The sequence below is a fragment of the Pongo abelii genome, chromosome 13, assembly GCF_028885655.2.
Source record: "Pongo abelii isolate AG06213 chromosome 13, NHGRI_mPonAbe1-v2.0_pri, whole genome shotgun sequence".
Classification (NCBI taxonomy): Eukaryota; Metazoa; Chordata; class Mammalia; order Primates; family Hominidae; genus Pongo; species Pongo abelii.
In genome coordinates this window covers 43,380,555-43,404,159 of record NC_071998.2, presented here as the reverse complement: position 1 = coordinate 43,404,159, position 23,605 = coordinate 43,380,555, and the positions used below count along the sequence as shown (strand labels likewise).

At 39.2% G+C, this 23,605-nt stretch overlaps 1 protein-coding gene across 19 annotated transcripts in view; it reads right to left on the bottom strand.

The window, feature by feature from the left end:
* FREM1 (FRAS1 related extracellular matrix 1) overlaps nucleotides 1–23,605 on the bottom strand; it is a 271,959-nt gene that overhangs the window by 72,533 nt on the left and 175,821 nt on the right. For 18 of the 19 annotated variants that reach the window (XM_054519857.2, XM_054519849.2, XM_054519856.2 and 15 more), the window contains 7 exons: nucleotides 22,926–23,019; nucleotides 18,957–19,209; nucleotides 14,095–14,289; nucleotides 12,811–12,996; nucleotides 11,111–11,307; nucleotides 7,760–7,982; nucleotides 3,892–4,036 (listed from right to left, as the gene is read on the bottom strand). In XM_054519857.2, the coding sequence (XP_054375832.2) occupies nucleotides 3,892–4,036; nucleotides 7,760–7,982; nucleotides 11,111–11,307; nucleotides 12,811–12,996; nucleotides 14,095–14,289; nucleotides 18,957–19,209; nucleotides 22,926–23,019 (1,293 nt within the window). Of the gene's footprint in view, nucleotides 1–3,891; nucleotides 4,037–7,759; nucleotides 7,983–11,110; nucleotides 11,308–12,810; nucleotides 12,997–14,094; nucleotides 14,290–18,956; nucleotides 19,210–22,925; nucleotides 23,020–23,605 lie in introns of those variants that run through there. The other variant, XM_054519864.2, reaches the window with a different exon arrangement.

The following is a 23,605-nucleotide window of genomic DNA, read 5'->3' as shown; positions in this document are numbered from 1 at the left end:
CTTGCCAAAGTGAGAAAGGGATCTCTTTCCACCAGTGTTTCTAGCTCTCAGTTGTGGTCATCACATGGGGCCTAACTCTGTCCAATTTTACCGCTGAGTTTCTGAGAAAAATTGGGATGCCTGAATTTCTTGGGATTCAGATAAAGGACATTTGAGAACCAGCAACTGGCATCAACAGTGTTACGCTCCTCCGCGGAGATGCCAAAACCTGAACACCTCAGTTCCAACAACTTTCACTCAGGGTGAGTATCTTGCTACCCAGGGCTGACATCTTCCCTCGCAGTGGGTGGTGACATCTGCACACCTCTTTACTAGAGAATGGGAATCCCATTATTCCAGAAAGCTAAGCAATCAGTTGGTTGAGGGCTTATGGAGATTAGCGGTCAGATAGATTAATCAAAACGGGAAGCCAACGTCATTAAGAAGATAAAGAGTTTGGTAGGAAGAATTCAGAATTAAATTTCTGGTCAGAATGAAATGTTTGGAATTCAGCGTCAGAATTCAATGTCTGGAAGCCAAGAGAGGGGACAAGGTGTGTCATAATCTAGGTTACCCTAAAAGGATCCTAGGACAAGGAAGGTAATTTATTTGTGAAGTGATTCCAGGAGGCAGGAGAGAGGGAGTAGGAGAGAAAGGGAAGGAGAAAAAGGCAACAAAGGGTATTTTACTGCTATGGAGAATTGGGGCTCAATCCTGCTGGGTATCTTGAGGAACCACACAGATGTGATTCAAATTGTGCTCCTAATGGACAAGAAGCTGGAGCATTTATCTTATCTACTAGCAACCGAGGTTAAGGGCTGTCCCCAGAGTGCTCTCTGCTGAGCCTGGACATGGGCTGCATGAAAGCCCTGAGGCAGAAAAGTGGAGTGAGGCACTGCGGACACCTGAGGTGGGACACTGACATGGCAAATTCTACCACGATCGGGACCAGAATCAGAGATGGGCTGAGGGGCTGTGATTTGCAAGACCCAAAGCATCCTCTACAGTAGCTAAAAGGAATAGCAAAGAAATGGTGTTACATGCTCTCAAAGAGTCCAGGAAGGTTAGAAGAGCCATTAGATTTGGTGGGAAAGCCAAGAGTAACTTTTAAGGGAGCATCTTTAATAAAGTGGAGATTGGGCCAGGCGCGGTGCCTCATGCCTGTAATCCCAGCACTTTTGGATGCTGAGGCAGGCAGATCACGAGTTCAGTAGATCGAGACCATACTGGCCAACATGGTGAAATCCCATCTCTACCAAAAATACAAAAATTAGCCAGGCGTGGTGGCAGGCGCCTGTAGTCCCAGCTACTTGGGAGGCTGAGGCAGGAGAATGGTGTGAACCTGGGAGACGGAGCTTGCAGTGAACAAACATCGCGCCACTGCACTCCAGCCTGGGTGACAGAGCGAGACTCTGTCTCAAAAAAAAAAAAAAAAAAGAAAAGAAAAGAAAGAAAGAAAGAAAGAAAAAAATAATAAAGTGGAGATTGGAGAAAGTGGGCAGAAATGGAAGAAGCAAGCACAAACTACTCTCCCAAAAAGTTCCTCAGTGAAATGAATGGGGGACTAGCTTGTCTTTGTATTTTTACAATTAGGATATCTGCTTGTAATAATAACAATAACACTTAGTAGCACTTACCATGTAGTAGCTAGTCTTTCAAGCATGTTTACATATTTTATTTAATCCTTGCAACAATCCTATTAAGAGGATACCACTACTATCCTCATTTACAGAGAGGTTAACAGAGAGATTGAGAGAGGTTAAACAACATGTTCAAGATCACACTGTTGGTAAGTGGCTGAACTGAATCAATCTGACTCCAGCATTTGCTCTCTTAACCACAATCCATATCCCTTTGTCTTGTTAACAGAGGAAATGAAAAGGGAGAGATTGAAGATACTGGAGGAAAAAATAATGGAGCAGTTTCCGGGAGAAGGAAAGAGGTGATATGCCCAAGGACACACATGGAAGAGAAAGAGAGTATATTACTTCCTATCCACAGGAGAGAAGGAAAGAGGAAGCACAGAAAAGGGAGGGTTTTTGAAGTAGGATTGAAGGAGGTTTGATGATTCTGCAGATGTAGCTATTCCAGTGAGTTTAGTAACAAGAGCACCGCCTTTGGAGTCAAATGGAGTTGAGTGGGTGCCTAGTGTAAGCTCTTTTACCTCTCTGGTCTCAGTTTTCCTCAGTGAGGATAACAATATGTATTTTCCACAATTTTGGTGAGGATTTAATGAAATAATATATGTGAAAGAATCTAATATACTGTCTGTCCTATAGTAAGCACTTAATAAATGCCAGCTTTTACCCCTCCCCAGTGGATGCCCCAGGGCCCTCACCCTGCCAGCTTTCACCTCCCTGCCTCTTAAAATGAGATCACCAAAAAGGAGGTACTGTAATACTGTGACAGCCTTCATATTTTCATATTTATAAATAAAGGCTATACTAATCCAACATATTAGTTAAGAAATAAGAAAATAGAAATTTTTTGGTGAATACTTTCAGACAAACTGATGTATGAGATGCAACCCTCCAAAAATCTATCATCAGTATTTCCCATAATGCTTTTTAAGAACCTTATCAGTGGCTCACAGGGAACAGCAGGATATGCGGCAGATAAGGAAGGGACTTGTTTGAGGCCCTCCTTTCTGCAGAGTGGAAGAGATTTGGGGGGTTTGGGTGCTTTCAGTAAGTTATTCACTCCCTGATAAAAACCCAGACTATCTACAACATGCCTCTTACTGCTGCACTACTAAATAAAGAGGTGAAGTCATCAAGGAGGTTCCAAGAACCAGATGCTTTTTTACTTCTAGCTGTAGAGAAGAGTTGGTCCCCTAAAACTCTGTTCAGCTGCCAATTGTAAAAGAAATGGCTGGGGCTATAGAAGTAGAATTAATGAATACTCAATACCCTATGATCAAACTCTGAGCAGCTACAGAGAGAGTGACATGGTTTGGCTGTATCCTCACCCAAATCTCATCTTGATTGTAGTTCCCATAATCTCCATGTGCCGTGGGAGGGACCAGGTAGAGATAATTGAATCATGGAGCAGTTTCCCCCATCCTGTTCTCATGATAGTGAGTCAGTTCTCACAAGATCTGATGGTTTTATAAGGGGCTTTCCCCTTTACTGGGCACTTGTTTTTCTCTCTCCTTCACACGTGAAGAAGGATGTGTTTGCTTCCTCTTCTGCCATGATCGTAAGTTTCCTGAGTCCTCCCAATCTCTACAGAGCTGTGAGTAAATTAAACCTCTTTTCTTTATAAGTTACTCAGTCTCGGGTATGTCCTTGTAGCAGTGTGAGAACAGACTAATACAGGGAGATACTGAGAAAGTTTACAATTGAATAATATCACTCAGAATTTTAGAAAATGATGATTTCGATGTGAGGTGGGAGGGGGTGTTGACCCATATGGAACACAGTAGAGAACTGGTGGACAAAAAAGTACCAAGATAATGAAAGAAGTGGGTTGATTTATTTCCCTCAGCCACACTTAGTTACAAGTTTCAGCAAATCTGTTGTAAGGACTGTCTGCAGTTAATGTTATTAGACTTTAGTTGAATCTATATATTAATTGCACTTTGGTAGGTGTGCAGTCACGTTGGTGTAAATGCATGTGTTTATATGTTTAGTAGACTGTTCATTCCATACTGTGTGTTCAGTCATTCTTATTCTTTACAACTAATTAGTATGTTTAGAAGAAAATCAAGTAATTAAAGGGCTGATTGTTAAGTAGAGCTTACCTTAACTAACATTTGCACTAAAGGTTCCTCATGCCTGAGTGGCAGGGGCAAGCTGTGATAGGAGCTAGCGAAGACTTGCTTCTTTGGGAGACACACACACCTGTACCCAGTATTGTAGATTTCATAGAATTGTATAGAAATCTGAAAGGGACTCTTTTCAGGTAGCTTACTTGCTCAGCATTGGTTTTTCATCATTAACTGGGGTGACCTCTACTGAAATGGTTTTAAGTATCTTATGTTTCCCATCTGACAATTGGATTATAAAATCATCAGCAAGGCTCTCTGAGTCATCATGCATATACGTCAACCTCATTCCTGGAAGAAGGAAAAAAAAAAAAAGTAAATCTTCCTTATGATTGAACCATCATGACATATGTCACAGATAATGTCTTAATTTTCAAGGCAGGGGTATTAGCAAGAGTTCATTTATCAGTGCAGTAGGGTGAAATTAAACTTGTTTTATGAAATAAAAGAGTGCCTTCTTAGCCTATTAAAGACTTTTTATTTAAATAATTTAGTATTTGATTAAGGGTGTTATTTAAAATCAGTTAGGAAAGAATATATTTTTAAATAAACTATATAAACAAAGGTGCAGTGTATTTAAATAAAACTGAGAAAGTTAATTATTTGGGGAAAATTATAGAGTTATATCCCTACCTCGAGCCAATCATCAAAATGAATTCTTAATAGATCAAAACTTAAATATTAACAATGTAACTATTTTTTTAAAATCTACCTAACATTTAAATGGAAATTCAAGAGTCTCAGAACAGCCAAAACCGCCTCAAAAAAGAATAAAATCGGAAGCCTAACATTTCACATTTTCAAAACTTACTTCAAAGCTACTAAAATACTAGGAGATATGCACCCAGATTTATATAAAATGTTTACTGAAATATAACTTTTAATATCAAGAAATGGAAAACTATCTGGATATTTTAAAGTGGGAGATAGTTGTATAAAATTGTAGCACAGGAGCCAGTACAGTGGTGAGCACCTATAGTCCTAACAGCTCGTCGGGGCTCAAGTGGGAGGATCGCTTGAGGCCAGGAGTTCGAGGCCAGTTTGGAAAACATAATGAGACCTTGTCTTTAAAAGAATTTTTTTTCTGAAACACTAGCCAGGTGACTCCTGTAGTCATAGCTGCTCAAGAGGCTCAGGCAGGGAGGAATGCTTGATCCCAGGAATTTGAGGCTGCAGTGAGCTATGATCATCCCACTTCACTCAAGCCTGGGTGACAAAGTCATCTCTTTTAAAAAATTACAGCATAGTAAGTCTATATGATGATTTTATTATGTAATTATCAAAAGCTACATTTTTAATAATAATAACAAATTTTTTTGTGACAGAGTCTCACTCTGTCACCCAGGCTGGAATGCAGTGACATGATATTGGCTCACTGCAACATCTACCTCCTGGGTTCAAGTGATTCTCATGCCTCAGCCTCCCAAGTAGCTGGGGTTACAGATGGGTGTGACCACACCTGGCTAATTTTTGCACTTTTAGTAGAGTCTGGTTTTTGCCATGTTGGCCAGGCTGGTCTCGAACTCCTGACCTCAAGTGATCCACCCATCTTGGCCTCCCAAAGTGCTGGGATTACACGTGTGAGCCACCATGCCCGGTCTCAATATTTTAAAAGTAAGAAGAGGCCAGTTATGCTGACCCACTCCTATAATACCAGCACTTTGGAAGGCCAGTGCAGGAAAATCACTTGAGCCCAGGAGTTCGAGACCAGCCTGGACAACATAGGAAGACCCTGTGTTGTCCTACAAAATTTTTTTTTAATCAGCCAGTGGTATGTGTGGTGACTTGTGCCTGTAGTCTCAGCTAGTTGGGAGGCTGAGGTCAGAGGATCACTTGAGCCCTGGAAGTCGAGGCTGGAGTGAACTGTGGCTGCACAACCACAATCCAGCCTAAGTGACAGTGCAAGACCCTGTCTCAAAAAGAAAAAAAAAAAGGGTAAGAAGAAAAACAGATTATATAATATGGGAAGAGTTTTATAAACTTTGTATATTTGTTTGGGGGCATGTTTATGAGAATACACTAAAGTTTTTTAAAAAATGTAGCCATAAATGAACCACAGATAAAATAGAGGTGAAAATCTAATTTCTGAGAAAGTCTCCAAAATATTAACCCAAATACTAATTTTTATGTAGGAAATTTTTATTTTTTCTTCAAAATGACTGTGTCCAAACTGTACACAATGATCATATAATTCTTATTTAACTAGATAATAACCAACAAATTTTATTTTTTTAAAATGTACTCTCTTGAGAGTAAATTTTGAATTATTATTATTTTTTCCTTGGTCAAATTTGAAAAAAAATTTTAAACAATGTATTCTATTATTTGTAGCATGTGGTTTATTGATTTGGTAATATCATCATTTATGTCCTAGAATGTATTTCTTTGCAATTGATAAAAGCTGAGAAATATATAAATGCACTTTTTAAATTTAAACCTGAGATGATTTTTGCAACAATTACAAAAAACCTTTGAGGCAGAAAGCTTACACACTAGTTGGGGAAACAAATAACTAAAAGAAGTTGGAAAAATGTTAAACAAGTGCTAAGATGAAACAAGCACAGAGAAGGAGTGGCTTGGAGACCTTGGGTGGGGCTCAAGCGGAGGTTAACAGAAAGGTGCGTTCTGAAGGCACAGCCTTGGCTAGCCTGGCAAAGGAGGGGGAAGGACCTTACAGGCTAGGAAAAGAAAACGCCTAAGGAAGGAGAATGGGAGGAAGCAGTAATTCAGGAACCGCACACTTTTCTCAAATTTTTAAAAGTATTTTCATATGTGAAAAATGGGATAAGATTGAATTTTTTAAAAGAGTAATTAAAAAATAATTCAGGCTGCTATGCAATGTGCTATTTCTCTAAAGAGTAAATTTTCCCCTCAGAGAATAATGAGCGTTATTATATGTGGTTCTATATTTGTTTCAACTGTGGAAATGTTGGCAGACCAATCTCTTAAAATGTAGTTTCATGATCTCAATAGTTTTAAAAAGGATTTTTTTTATTATAGCATTAAATGTTTGAGTGAAAATACAATAAAAACTCAAATATCATTTTTAATGGTAGTCTAAAAGTGAAAGAAAACATGTTGTTGCCTTTTCAATTACCTACTACCTCTACCTAGGGCTTCCCGTCCTACATTAATCCAGGCCTAGAGAGAGCCCTTGAGAGACAAATGAATAAAGTAGGTGAATGCTATTTCTTCACCCCCTATTTCTGTGATGTATTATTACCTTTTCTAGGTTAAATTATTTTTAAATTTTTATTTTTTAATTGGCAAATAAACATTGTATATATTTATGATATATAACGGGGTGTTTTGATGCATGTATACATTGTGAAATGGGTTTATTTTGGTTTTTGTTTGTTTGTTTGTTTTTTGACAGGGTCTCACTCTGTCGCCCAGGCTGGAAGTCCGGAGTGCAGTGGCACCATCTTGGCTCACTGCAACTTCTGCCTCCCAGGCTCAAGCGATTTTGTGCCTCAGCCTCCTGAGTAGCTGGGATTACAGAAGTGCACCATCACACTTGGCTAATTTTTGTATTTTTAGTAGAGTCAGGGTTTCACCATGTTGGCCAGGCTGGTGTCAAATTCCTGACCTCAAGTGATCCACCTGTCTTGGTCTCCCAAAGTTTTGGGATTACAGGCGTAAGCCACCAGGCCTGGCCACATTGTGGAATGGTTAAATCAAGCTAATTAACAGATACATTACTTCTCATACTCATCTTTTTTGATTGGTGAGAACTCTTAAAATCTACCGTCTTAAGAATTTTCAAGTATGCAATATATTGTTAACTACGGTCACTAATGCTGTACGATAAATCTCTTGAACTTATTCCTCCTGTCTAACCGAAATTTCATATCCTTTAACCAACAACTCCCCAATCCTCCCACTCTCAGCCTCTAGTAACCACCATTCTACTCTCTGCTTATGTTAGTTTGACCTTTTTAGATTTCACATATAAGTATGGGTTAAATTATTCAATCAACAATAACAAATGCTTGGAAGTGGAACATGCTATACCAGTCTTGAGGAGTTCCATGGAAAAGCTGTGAACAGGTGCATGTTTCTGGTGAGGGCTGGCTGGCTGCTTATTCTCAGAGAAGTCTTTGCTAAACCCCCTATCGATGAGGAGGCCATGGCGTGGCTTTTGAGTGATGCTGAACAGCAGGGCATCCTGGGGAATGTCCAGGTCCACAGCGCTGATGATGGAAGAGTCCAACTCTTTCATCTGACCCTCACACACCTGAGCAAGAACACAACAGAAAAGTCAACAATGCATGAAAGACAACTTGTCTTTCTTTGGCAAACTGCTTAAAAGAAATCATTTGAATATATCCTACTTCAAATTTTCTATGAGATTTATATAGGATGAGTCCTAAAAAGAAATTGCTGGTTTAATAGGAATGTAAAATAAGTAACAGATCTATTAATCTCCCTTACATTTTTTTCTGTAGATTTCAAAGCACTTTATTCATTTCCATGAAGGACAAAGGACATATAATTTTTAAAATATGTATTGTTCATAAGTCAAAGGTCAGGGGAAAAATGCAACCAAGACGGTGTTTGCTTTCAAGAAGTCATGGAAAAGTTCAGTTGTAAAACTGAATCTAGAACCTTCACCTTCATAAACCAATCCTCGTGGATCTCCTTGCTTCTACAAGTCTTGTTTCCATCTGCTTTATAAGTGATACAAATATCTGCTACATACACTAAGCATATTTGGTGGTTTTTATTTTTGTTATTGCAGTAAAAACTTCTGTATTTCCATTGAAATCAACAACAATGCCAAAGGATGCTACTGGATGCATAATTATGTATATTTTCATAATGGGTCCCTCATCTCCCTCCAATTCTTATAATTCCAAATTTCCTGAACTACTCTTCCCATTCCCTCTCACACCCACTTCAGGTTCATAATCCTTTAAACACAAAGACAATTGAATGTTTATCATTTCATGTAGTATCTAGTCATTTAGAACTTGACAATATGTTACTTAGCTGATGCAATCTTTTTTTCTCACGAGGATTGAGAGAACAAAGAAGTATTTCTGTTGCCTGTTTTGAAATATAGCAAAATCTAAATAATAAGAGTATATAAATTCCACACATGCATGTTGGTAATTTGCAATGTTACTATGCTACATAGCATTCTCAACAACCCAAGTCAGGTAAGACTGCAAAGGTCCATCAATAACTATAACTCAAGGAAGAAAATCTCTAGTGCTGCTAGATATTCATAAACAAGAATCACAAAAGGGCAGAGATCAGGATGTTTTCATGACTGAGAAAGTAATTAAGCCTTGAAGGACATGTATGATTTGAATTTGTGAAAACTTCCTTCCTTCCTTCCTTCCTTCTTTCCTTTCCCTCCCTCCCTCCCTTCCTCCCTTTCTTTCTTCTCTTTCTTTCTTTTCTTCTTTCTCTTTCTTTCCTTTCTTTTCTTTTTTTCTTTCTCTCTTTCTCTTTCTCTTTCCTTCCTTCCTTCCTCTCTTCTTCTCTTTTCCTCCCTTCCTTCCTCTCTTCTTCTCCTTCCCTCCCTTCCTTTTTTCTTTTCCTTTCCCTTTCTCCCTTTCTCCCTTTTCCCCTTCCTTCCATCCTCTTTCTTTCTCTCTTTCCATCCCTCCCTCCCTTTCTTCTTTCTCTTTCTCTTTTCTTTCTTTCTTTCTCTCTCCTTCCTTCCTCTCTTCTTCTCTTTCTTTCCCTCCCTCCCTTTTTTCTTTTCCTTTCCCTTTCTCTCTTTTCCTTTTCCCCTCCCCTCCCCTCCCCTCCTTCCTTCCTCCCTCCCTCCCTCCCTCCCTCCCTCCCTCCCTCCCTCATGGTCTTCTCTGTTGCCCAGGCTACAGTGCAGTGGCTCAATCATGGCTCACTGCAGACTCACCCACCCAGGCTTAAGCAATCCTCCCACCTCAGCACCCAAGTAGCTAGGACCATAGGCATGTGCCACCAGCCTGGCTAATTTTTAAAATTTATTTTTATTATTTGTAGAGATGGGGTTTTGCCACATTGCCCAGGCTGGCCTTGAACTCCTGGGCTCAAAGGATCCTCCTGCTTCAGCCTCCCAAAGTGAGCCACCATGCCTGGCCTAAAGCATCCTTTCATTTCACCCTCTCTTACTGACTTCGAAGGGCACCCTCCTGCAACCACATTTTATTGAACATGTGTTAACAAAAAATCACTTGCCATATATGATACTTGTGCTAAAAGAATGCCGATTTTCTTTTATCTAGCTCTACTTATTAAAGATTAAAGTGGCATCATAGTTCAACTTACAATGGTATACTTATGAAAACATTTTAAATAGGACCTTGCCTTTTTCTTGAAGAACTTTAATAAAGCAACTTAAAATATGTTATAATATCCTTCTTCATAGAGCTTGACTAAAACGTGAGGTTGTTTCTTGCAGATTGAATAGATTATTGAGATTAGGACAACAAAAATTTTAGATCAATATACATAAAATGCCAAACCTGATTAGTAGACAGGTTTGGAATGGATTATAATAACTTAAACTAAAACCTCAAATCTTCTTGCAGCATAACTTGACAGAAGCCCAACTATCTACAAAATAAATGCATTTTCTTACAAGAAAGCAAAATATGGTTATCTAAAAAAAATTATGTGACGCTTAAAGTCTGCTTGCCCGTAACACACAGGACTTCATATTTTTCACTCTCCAATAGTCTCTCTAGGGAATGCAGGTAAAACCATGACAACTTTGGCTGGGCGCGGTGGCTTATGCCTGTAATCCCGGCACTTTGGAAGGCCGAGGCGGGCGGATCACGAGGTCAGGAGATCAAGACCATCCTGGTAAACACGGTGAAACCCCGTCTCTAGTAAAAATACAAAAAATTAGCCGGGCATGGTGGCGGGCGCCTGTAGTCCCAGCTACTCGGGAGGCTGAGGCAGGAGAATGGCGTGAACCCGGGAGGCGGAGCTTGCAGTGAGCCGAGATCGCACCACTGCACTCCAGCCTGGGTGACAGAGCGGGACTCCATCTCAAAAAACAAGAAACGAAAAAACCATGACTACTTCCAGAGAAGAGCAAGGGACAACTTCCCAGTGGTCTTATTACTTCAGAAGCCCCAACCCTAGGCAGATACAAGACAATGGAGGTAGGTATCGATGGAATCATCTGTAGATTTTTTTTCTCTCTCATAATTACTGAAGGGCTCTCCAGAGAAACCCATATGCCAACAAAAGAGGAAAGGCAGGAAGATTAATAATTTTCAAACGATTGCATTACATAACATAGCCTTCCCCACTCCTCACCAATGCAATGTGTTAATGCACTTAGAGCAATGTAAACGGACTAATTGAAAATAAAAATCAAAATGATAAAAGAGAAATGGAACATTTGGATATGTTTCTTACAGTAATATTCTGCACTACAAAGTCAGGAGCTTCATCATTTGTGGGGTTGATTATAACAGAAAATGGTATCTCCAAGGAGTGTTGCTTCCCATCTGTGACGTACACCGTGAACTGGTCGGCAGTTGGTTCTATCCTCAGATGCCTGGACTGCACATAGTTAATGTGAAAAGCGTTCATGTCTTTCCACTGAAATGAATCTAGAGCACACCAAGATGGAACAGATAAATAAGAAAAAAATTTTTTCCAAGTTATTGGTCCTTAATCCTTAACCCAATAATAGTCAATTTCTCAGTAATGCAAATAAGAGATCATAGCAGTTGACCTAAGTATCTGCTATCAAGGGCTGCTACAACAGCCAACCATCAACATAAAGGCAGATATCCATAGATCATAAAGAAGAATAAAATTTGCATGGAGAACAGAAGAGTAATACTTTTTAACCAGTATGCACAGGGACTTCAAGAATACTTCAGATACTCAGAATAAATGTCAGAGACCTTCCCTTGATTAAATGACTACTTTTGCATGAATGGTTCTCTGTCATACTTGAGTATAAAAAGAGACCACCTCCGTCACGTAAAGGCAAAATAAGAGTCAATCAATCATCTGCCTACTTGAAGACGTACATATCAAGTAAGGGGCTGGATTGAGTGGAATTAGCTAACCCGCTGTTTCAGTATTTTGACATGGGCTTAAATCCAAAGAGAAAAATGCTTAAAGATGTGCATTAAGTCACAAGAAAAATTGAGTAACATTGAATGCAATTAATCTTAAATTCAGTCTCTTTCATATTTAAAATGGACATTCTTCAAAAGGGGTTGGGAGAATCATTTATATGTCTTTGGAAGACTTTGTTTTTGCTTTCTGTTTTTGTTTTGGTTGGTTTGGTTTTGCCTGAAATACAAGAGCTATTTAAGTATCTGGGACACGTTTTGGTTTTAAAATTAATGTCATCTGCTTCAACATTTCAGGCTTTCTCTGTGTGACAGCCATAGTATATTTCCTCACCCTTTCCACCAATATCTATTCAAAATGCTAAAAGGTTGTGAGAATGAGACCTTGTGAGCTCCCACTAGATTCACTCTCTCATGGCATCCTGTGTTGTTATGAGGACCTTTTAAACCATTCTTTCTTCAATGTTTACTCTTGTATTTTTCCTAAGTAAAATTCCATTTATTTTGAAGTAAATTTGCATGCATGGGGAAAGTCAGAATAAAAATTTAAATGAAAAATAGTAAGATTCAAAAGCATCAGCTATAATAGTAATAATAATTCGTTGAATACATATGGTGCTTTAAACTTTTTTTTTTTGAGACGGAGTTTCGCTCTTGCTGTCCAGATTGGAGTGCAATGGCACAATCTCAGCTCACTGCAACTTCTGCCTCCTGGTTTCAAGCAATTCTCCTGCCTCAGCCTCCCAAGTAGCTGGGATTACAGGCATGTGCCACCACACCTGGCTAATTTTTTATACTTAGTAGAGACGGGGTTTCACCACATTGGTCAGGCTGGACTCGAACTCCTGACCTCAGGTGACCTGCCCATCTTGGCCTCCCAAAGTGCTGGGATTACAGGTGTCAGCCACCACACCCGGTGCTTTAAACATTTTGAAAGTCCTTACACAGTTATTAAGCATGACCTGGCCAATTGCATCCATAAATATAAGGAAGGGAGTCATTGCTGGTCACGAAGCTACAGCTTACCTATACTTATGCCAATATTGCTTTTTTCAAAACCCACAGAAGGGAGTATATTTTCAAGGTAGCCAAACTGAGGAGGAGAAACCAAAACAAATTCCAAGTCATCTGCTGCAGTGTCAGGGTCAGTGGCGGACAAATGGTTAACAGTAAGGGCTCTTGAGCAGCCCTCATTTACAACAAACGTGGGACCTGCATACAAATAAAAACACAATTACAACTTAGCATGAAATCCTCTAAACAGACGAGGTAGGACAAAATGCAGTGACTGAAATTCTAGTTCAGAGAAGCCTCCCATGTGCAAAAACATTTCCATGGGAGATGTTCATTTTCTTTGGCATAATTTTCTTTAAAGTGAAAATCTTGAGTGGTAATGAGTGAATTTACTTTGACCTATGGAATTATATTTTTTCCTTGTCCAGGCAAGTCGGAAGGTAATGGAAAGACAGCAGAAATACTAACTGCTCCAGCGCAGCCCTTTAGTCATTCTCAAGGAACTCTGATTTCCCTTGTGTCTCTATGGAAGTGACAAATGAAAGTAAGAATTGCCAAACTGTTTTAATGTTAAGCCACTAAATGTAGTTTATGTACTCTTCAAGATCAGTTGGTACCTCTGTTTGTCAGGGCGTTAATTGCCTGAGAGCTATTATGAATTGCTCATAACGAAGATTTTTTTAATGGCTTGATGCTTAATTATTCTGCTGGGATAATGTTTTCTTTCCAGAACACTGCTTGGGAGATAGTTTGCAAATTACAGTAACATTCATACATATGCTTAATTTTTTTCTGAGAGACAGAACATATACATAATGCCTATGAAAAGATGACTTTCTAAAAAGCAAATAAGGTTAAATGTATATAAATGGTCTCTCCGGTATACTCACTCTGTTCTAATAGAAATTGTTATGGATAAAATAAATTACTCTCTCTTCAGCAAGCAAATTATATTTTCCCGTGTGAAATAAAATCAGAATATTTGAGGATTGCAATGTTGTCCTTGTCCCAACACACACACAAAGACACACACACACACACACACGCATACACATCCTAACACACGTATTCTCTCTCCACACAGAAATATTAAAATTTTTAAACATGTAAATTCTTTTGCCCTGTAATCTTAACAGATTTGGGTTTTCCACAAATTTGTGTTGAGGCAATTATTGAAGGACAACTCTGTATGCTGGTTTTCTTTTTTAGACTATAAGTGAAATGTATTATCTCACTGAACCACAGGTATGACACTAGGTCAGACAATAGTACTGGAACAGAAAAACACATTGTCACCTATTGCAATGGAAGGTGGCTGGTTGTCTACTGGGTATACCGTGATGTTGAGATCATACACTGGAAAGGACGCATGAAGCGGAACAGATGGATTGGGTCCATTGTAGCAACAGACATTCACAAAAGGGCCAGCCTCTCCATCCGAAACCACCAATGTAATGGTGTCAAAACAAGGCATCATGCCAATCTCGCCACCTGGAAGACACAACTATAGCTGAAACCTGCCTTTTAAAAAATATAGAATACCAAGATAAAATCTACTCACACCTCTTCTACAAGCATTGAAACAGCAAGGAAAAAAAGTTCTGTGGATAAAATAAATGTAGAACCCAACTTTATCACTATGAAATTAAATATAGTCATGAAAATAATGCAAAAATTCTTGCCCATCTGTTGCCTCTGGTGAACTCCCTACCAGTCATCTATCATGATAAGGAGGGACAAAACTGGGCCCGCAGGGTCTGACAGTTCATGAGTGAACAAGGGCATGAAGCTTCACTAGCGAAGGTTTCATTCTTCCCTTATAATAATTTTATGTTATGACCAACCCTCAGGGAGAGGGAGAAGGCATCCTCGTCCCTTTGGTAATTGTCTTTCCATTTGCATTAACCACCTTAAATGAACAATCATCAACCACAGAGCAGTTATGAGAAAAGAGGATGTCGAATAGGTGAAATACAAAAGTAGGCCATATTTTTGCCACTTCTTTCAATATTCTTCTTCTTATATATTAGCCAGGATGTTTTTAAAAATAGCAACAGTCTGTGGAAAAGAAGAGGCATTTATTTTCGTTTTCTTCTTTTCACTGTTTAGGTCTTACATCTGTAGGATTCAAATGTCCCCAGTTTAGACAGTGACAGGAAGAAGGAAGAAAATGTCAGGATTAGATAGTTTATCAGCAACAGGGCAATCTGCTCTTGGGTTACTCACTAAGAGCATGGATTAAGAGTGCTTGCTATCCAGGACACAGAAAAGTTTTGCATATGTGCTGCTGGTAATTTTCATGCATCACCATGAAAATCTCAAGAAGGGAGTGATATGGTTTGGTTGTGCCCACACTCAAATCTCATCTTGAATTGTAACTCCCACAGTTCCCACATTTCGTGGGAGGAACCCAGTGGGAGGTGACTGAATTTATGGGGGCAGGTCTTTCCTGTGCTTTTCTCATGATAGTGAATGAGTCTCATGAGATCTGATGGTTTTAAAAATGGGAGTTTCCCTGTACAAGCTCTCTTTGCTTGCTGCCATCCATGTAAGATGTGACTTGCTCCTCCTTGCCTTCTGCCATGATCGTGAGGCTTCCCAGCCACATGGAACTGTAAGTCCATTAAACCCCTTTCTTTTGTAAATTGCCCAATCTCGGGTATGTCTTTATCAGCAGCCTCAAAATGGACTAATACAGGGAGGAATTAATGCTTGGAATTTTGATGAACCTAGGCTACAAAAGATCAGGGACATCCTCTCTTTTCACCAGACACTCTGGTCAAATCTGCAGAGCTCTGTGGTTGCCATTATTTCCCCTGTTTAAAAATGACAAGGAAAATCTAGAGATTATATTATTGAGCAACCAAGTGCTCAAAGGATGAGAAAACTGGGCTTAAAAGGAAAAACAGAATTGAAGTTGAGAGAATTAGAAAGAAACAATCAGCTGTCAATATGAGAAAGAGTCAAAAATAAGAGACCTCTCACCTATTCATATATCTAAAATGCAAATTGGCTTAAAAATGTGTTCATTAGTAATTCACTCAGTAAATATTTATTCAACACCTACTATGTGATAATTAGTGTTTCTGGCACACCAGCAGAGAAAAAGGCATACATTTTGGAACTTTCAAAAGACATTTCAAAAGAATGTTAAATGTCAAAAGACCCACTATGTGTCAGGCACTGATACAGTCTAATGGTAGAGAAGGAAAGGCAGTGTGGTTAGAATAGCACAGATGTATGTATGTACATATTATGTAGAACCACATGAATTGCTACTATTAAACCATTTTTTACCTGTTAAATGGCAATTTTATATATTCCAGCCTGATCATGTGCAAGGTGCTGAGGGTGAAAGAAGATGAGAGTTTTAGCTGACAGTGGCGTAGGGGCAGGGCATACGTGCCAAGGAAAGTCAGCAAAGTTTCCAGATGCCTTTGCTGGCTTTGTGCTGAGCATTAAAGGATGAGTAAGAGTTTGCCAAGCAGATAAGGTAGAACACTGGGGGATGGGACAGAAGATCTGTAGGGAGAGGCAATGGGGGAGAGAAATGAAAAGTCACTCTAGAAAGAGAAGACAGCTTCAAAAACAGAGAAGGCAAATTGCAAATTGAGTAACCACAGTTTCTCTATAATGGAAGCATAGGATATATTTACAGAAATAGCTGGGAAAGCAGGCCAAATATTAAGCCACTAAAAAGCCTACAATATAGGTAGTGAAATTCTTTACCTTGAAATGGAATATAGCCTAAGGACATGATTGGTACTTACAAATGTTAATCATAGTGTTATTAAAAAAAAATTTGAGGGAAGACAGGGTCTCGCTCTGTTGCCCAGGTTGGAGTGCAGTGGCATGATCTTGGCTTACTCTAGCTTCCACCTCCTGGGCTCAAGTGATCCTCCTACCTCAGCCTCCAAGTAGCTGGGACCAGATAATGTTAATTGGGAGAATAGCAAATTACTAATGGACTTTCATATAGTAAGATGTTATTCTGTTACTAAAACATATTTATAATAACTTTCTAACATTTAATATATATTTTAATAAACATTTTTAGGTGATAATCTAAATGATAAAAGTAATCTGCAAAGCTGCATATGTTACAACATAATTGCAACTATGTTAAAATTATGGCCAGAATAAAGAGAATAAAATACTATAATACTGAAATGTGAACAGTGACTCTTTTAGATATGTAATAAGGTGATTTTTCAAAACTTCATTGTACTTTTCCATTCCTTCAAAGTTTTCTGCAATGAGTGTGTATTATTTTTATACTTATAGAAAGCAAATAAAGTAATGCTAATAAAATTATTCTTAGGTGGCCTCTAAATCAACACGTAGAAGCAAGAGAAGGGCCAGAAAACTCACTGAAACCTCAGATCCTACAATGCTGTGATTCTTTATCCTGATCCCAGCCCAGGGCTGGGTAACTACCCATTGAGTAAGTGAGTAATCATTACAAGAAAACGTTAACATTAAAATACCAAAATACCCTTTGAATCGAGTATTCCTTCTAACTCAGTAACACAACCAAAAGCCATCTATTTGAAATAATTTGCCCCAATGTCCTACTGGGTTTTATTTTTTAAAAAAAATTAGTTAATAGTCCCGTCTATGGCTGTTATACTACAGGAGATTTAAAAACCTGTATACCTGTTGTTTAGCACTTAGAACAAGGCATTGGAAAAGAAGACAGATTCTTCTCACCCCTAATTTACCTGTGCTGCATGAGCCTGCCAGAGATGTTAAATAATTAAGCAATAAATAACAATCATTGGTCTTTGGATCCCTTTTCTGCCAGTCTATTTCAGATCCATTAGGGAAATAAAAAATGAGTACCTAGTTGTGAACTCCTGAGGGACATCAAACATACGAACTATGCTCCTCAGGACAAGGAAATCACCCATGAAAACTTTCCTAAGACTAAACACAGATAAGAGGATAGAGAGATACCATTTAAAGAAAAAAGATGTCTGGTGAAGTGATTAAGATGTCCCGAGACATCTGGTGTTCCAATAAATCACTGTTTTCCAAAGTATATAGGACAAATATTATTTCAAAATGTTTTCTCCCATTTCTGAATTAATCCTTCGCTATCTCCATTCCTCCTCCTTGAATTTATTTCATGCCTCACTGCTTGAATCTCTTCAAATAAGAAAATGATTTGAATTCTGAAAGTTCTTATTTCCTATACCACTCACCTGGCCTTACATACTTGATCATACTCCCTGCATTGGAACTTGCAGTTTAAAGAGGCATATGGATGAGTAGACAGGAAATTGCACTACAGTACAGCAAAAGCCAGCAGATGAAATATGCAGCATTGTTACCAAGGAAGTGTCCCCATCCAGACCTCAGAAGATGTGCAAGGGGAGATGATGTGATGATATGCAGTGTGTCAGTGTCAGTCACACTGTCATCTTTGCATGCAAATGGGTTTTATCTACCCATTTAAGTTCAAAGTCTTTCATAGCAGGGTCTAGGTCATATTCCTGTGTACCCCAAAGTGCTTAGTGCTATAACTTACAGATATCAGATGTTGAATTAATATTTTTTAGTGGAACAAATGCCACCTGGGTGACAACATAAAGCAATGCCAGAAATGTAACTGCAGTGCTAATAAACGAACATTTTCTGTACATCTAACCTGTGTTCACGCTGTCATTTGCTGTGGGCAAGTCATATACTGGGTAAGACATTATCGTTACTTTTCAGGAACTCAAAAAGCAGACCAATTGCTTCTTAGGAGCTAGTTGGTGATCAGTAAGCTTTGAAAATTAATAATATAATTACCTTAGGAGCTTGCTTCAGGCATTTCTGTCATGATATATGGACCCACCAACTATGACGGTCAAACTGACCAAAAAGGCTAAGGAGAATCATAGGGTGAATGGAAGGTCTGTGTGGTAGTGTCAGGAACAAAGCAGCAAGTAATATCTGCCCTTTCTCTGCTGTTTGAAATTCGTTATAATAACACAATCAGAAATACTTCCATATATGGTGATCATGCTGGAAAAACGGAGGCCAGGCTGCAGCTGCTTCTTGTTTTTAATGGAAGTAACCATTATGACTGTTTGATTATGGGAGCCCACACTGAGGAGTGGAGACTCTCATGTTGCTTGCATTCCCTCACTGGTCACCATGCTGCTGCTTACCTGTGTGTTTGTATGTCACGGCCTCTGAGATAACATCTCTCTGAGAGAACTGATCCACTGTGACTCCAGCTCTCCTCACCACCCCATGCTGAGGTTCGCGAGCAATCACAAACATCAACTTCAAGTTATCGCTGTCCACATCAGTAGCAAAAATGTATTCAGAGGTGATGACCACCTCTCCTCCCTCTGAGCAGTTCATGACAGGCATGAGGTCAGCCTTTAAGACTGGTGGCTCATCGTTGACAGGGAATACCTAGGCAGTGGAAAAAATGCATGTTTTCAGAGAAAGAAAGAAATGACAAATTCTTTGACAAGTAATCCATTGCTCATAGTCAGAATGAAAGGCATTTTCATCTTACAGACACATGAAACAATAGCCGTGGAATTTGGCCAAGTAATCTGTGTCTTTTAACTTTTCCCATGTAAACTATCTTGCAAGGAATGCCCCATGTGACAGACATTTTAGGTAGGAATGGGAGAATATGGTTATGGTTCAGGACTCAAAACTCTCATTTGTTTCTAGACAGAAAAAATATAAATGTAATATAAGGCATTCTTCACCAAAGCCCCTATCCTCTTTCATTAAATTCACACATATTCCAGAAGAATTCTGGTCCTTGTGGTCCAAGGCACTTTCATTTACTGCATCAAAGTTATTTTTGTTTCAAATTACTTGGTGATTACAAAGCTTTCCTCCACCCTCAACTTCCTGCCACCCAGGAAGTTTCTCTGGACTTATAATAAGCAGCAGCTGCATTTCAAACAGTTTGAGTTAAATATGAAACTCCGTAACTATTCAATCAATGCCAGGTTTCATCTCGACAAAATGTTTTTCTCTCACTTTCACGAAAATAAAACTCCAAGTAAAAAGGAAAGAAAAGCAACATGGGATCACGCTGGCACTCTAAATTTAAAAAGATCGTGTAGAAATCTGGAAAAGCATATCTTCTAAAAGGGAGTGAGGACAACCCCCTCTGAGTTCACAGCCCCAACCTGGTGTGTGCTGCAAGGCTGCCATGTCTGCCCTGTGAATCCTCTCAACCCTACACCTTCTTCCCTAAGGCCCAGCCAAAGTGATCTTTTTAACGTGTGGACTTTAAGTCACTGCCTTTCGGAGACCTTCAGTGGCTTCCCATTGATTCTGCTAGGATTTCTCTGGCCTTATCCCATGCTATGGGGTGCCTTTGCCACTCCACTCCAGTTTTATCCCAACACACATTCCCCACCATCACAGGGTCTCTGCATCATCTCTCTCCCCACTGCCCATCTCTCTTCCCCCCGGGAATTCTGTCCCCAACTCTTTGCTTGGTTAACTCCTCCTTCAGGTTACATGGGGATTCCTCAGGAAATCCTTCCTTAACTATTCAGCTAATTTAGGGGCTTCTATTATTTACTCTCTTTTAGCATCCTATTTACGTATAGAACTATCTAAATTTTAATCAATTAATTATCTTGGTGATAATCTGTTTAACGCCTGTCTTCATCCCTGGCCTGTGACCTCTAGAAGAACAGTGACTTTGTTTGTCTTGTTCATCATCATATTCTAAATATCTGGCCTAAGGCTTGGCAAAGAAGGCACTTATTAAATATTTGCTGAATAAAAGAATGAGCGAATGCAACTATTCATATATGACCTGACTACCTTGTTATTTAAACAGGCTAAAACTCTAAAACAAATATACATGAAATTTAATGGATAGAGGAATGGGTAATGAAAGCTCGAGGCTAGTTATTTAATTAAAGATTTTTAAAGCCTATAATATTCTCTACTTTTCTATTGGCTAATTAAGAAAAAAGCATCTTTGTTCAAGTCCCCTGAGTGAATTCATTTAAGACCTTCTCCAGCATTGTTCTTAACTCTGAGGAATATCACCAACGAATTCAGTGATGACCATCTTGCAGCAGTTCACAAAAGAGTCTCAGCTTTCAAATGAATAATAAAGTCCAAAGGCAATAGAATTAAGAATATTCCTTCTGGGTAAAAAAAAATCACAAACACTTGTCCAAAAATTGGCTGTGCCTCTGTTTGGCTTTTAAAGACCATCCTCTTGTGTTTAAAAAGAAACAATAAACAGATTGTTTTCCCAAAATGCACTGCCTATTGTCATGGATGGAAGATAGGGTTGGGGTTTTTTCCCCACAAATTTGCTTTTCAGACAAAAAAAGGAATTCAGAAAGCTTTGTCTCTCTAAGTCTGCCAACAAAGAAAACTGTCCTTTTTGATGCTGCAATAACATACTGCTCTTTATTCAGACCCCAAAGGCCATTATGAGGACTAAGTGGGAAAATGAAAGGAAGAGATTGCCTTGTTTCTGGCATAGAGAGGTGCACAGGAACTGCTGGCCATATGATCATTATAATCACCTAGTGATGTAGAAGCGCGGCAGGGTGAGGAGGAAAGAACACTGACCTAGGTAACAAAGAATGGAGATGCCAGCCCAAGCCTACACTGTCTAGTCAATGATTTTGGGCAAGTCATTGAACCTTCTTGTACCTAAATATCCTTAGCTATAAAACGGGGATAACTCCTTCACTGCTTCTTAAAATCATGGATGTGAACATTCTTTATTAGTCACTAAAATATCTTACAAAGACATTACCAATATAGTAATGAGTTCATATCACAAAGATCTGAAAAATTCCAACAGAAAGAAAAATAATCTAGTACAATGAAAATAATTAGTGGCTCTTCAGGGAACATGGTATATTTTTCTTCAGACCTTCTTTTGTCACCAACTATAAATACCTGCAAACCCTCTGAGTTATGCTCTTGGACTTGCACGCCACTCAACAAAGAAATTCAGGGGCTTCCTGTAAGTCCCTTGGGCATGCACTCAAAATTTGTTTTTTTTTCTTGAGTCAGAGTCTCGCTCTGTTGCCCAGGCTGGAGTGCAGTGGCGCGATCTCAGCTCACTGCAACCTCTGCCTCCCAGATTCAAGCGATCCTCCCACCTCAGCCCCTCAAGTAGCTGGGACTACAGGCGCGAGCCACTATGCCCAGATAATTTTTGTATTTTTAATAGAGACAGGTTTTCGCCATTTTGGGCAGGGTGGTCTTGAACTCCTGACCTCAAGTGATCAACCTGCCTTGGCATCCCAAAGTGCTGGGATTACAGGTGTGAGCCAACTTGCCAGGTCTGCACTCGAATTTTATGTGCAGATTTTTCTTCATTTGTCAAGAGGGGGAAATATGATCAAATCCTCATGCTAGGCTTATATGGTACAGGAACTCACAAAGAGGCACCACACACACATATACATGGCTTTATCAGTAAACAGGAAAACCCCAGTGATACTAGCCTAACCTGCCCCACTACTAAATAAATATTTCTGAGTTTTATAGTTCAAAGATATTAGAAATAATTTATACATAGAATAAATTACTTTTTAAAGTAAATATCTATGTTTGGAGTCAGAGTAATTATACCCCAAATAGATTAGAGAGAGACAATAGTATAGTACTACTACTTCATCATTATAATTTTGGTTTCTATTGGCAGGCCTGAGACATACAAGGATCGAAGCAGGTATCCTCTCACTTTGGAGGCTGTAGGTTTCAAGTTCTGTCAGGACCTGAGAGTTTTCCAACAACATGCTCTATGTCTATATGACTGCTATGATTTTAATGTGTCCCCAAAAAAGCATGCACTGAAAACTTGCAACAGTGTTAGGAGCTGAGAGGTTTATAGGTCATGAGGGCTCCACCCTCATGAATGGATTAATGCTGATCATAAAAGGCTCATAGTTCAGTGTCTGGCTCCCTCTTGCTCTTTTTTGCCCTTCCATCATAGAGTGATGCAGCAAGAAGGCCCTCACTGGATGCAGCTACCCAATCTTAGACTTCCCAGCCTCCAGAGTCATGAGCCAAATAAATTTCTGTTCATTATAAATTACCCAGTCTGTAGTATTGTGTTATGGCAGCACAAAACAGACAAAGACAATAACACAGGGAGGAAACTTTCTACCCACCTCAACATGTAGAACAAATTCTGCTGAATTTGTGCCATCGGTGACCTCCAAGAGTATGTCATCCTGAAGAACTTCAGATCCATCATGTTGATACCTGTGGGAATAATATTTGTCACTAATCTCTTAGGAACAGTGTGAGAGTAAATTGAGATGCATGATACACGAGCTCTTCCAAGGCTTTGGCCAGCCATGTGTTCACTAAAATAAATAGCAACAACAACAACAAAAACCCAGCATAATCTTGACGTCACATATTTAACTACTCATACATCCTTGAATATAAAATTGCTCCACCCTGGAAAATTGTGTTATATGCATTCCTAACTTGTCCTCAAATTAAAAAGCAGCCCTTCAAATGCCACTGTGACAACAGGAAACGTTTGGTATAGGTCTGTCCACTTGCAGAATACACTGATTAGAGCCAGGAGAACCCCCAGACTGAGCAGTAGATGAGGAAAAGTGGGACACTGTGGATTTGATTTTTTTCTCCCCTTTTCTACTTCTAAGGCTAATCCTTCTGCCTGTGCTCTGGATCTATTCAGCTTTTCTGTAAAACCTTGATCAATGAATTATGTATTGCCTCTTTCCTGTCATTTTTCCTCTTCCATTGACTAGCTATCTTCCTCTCAATCTCTATAAATTATTAAATCTCTTAGACTTAAAAAAATACCTTTCCTTTG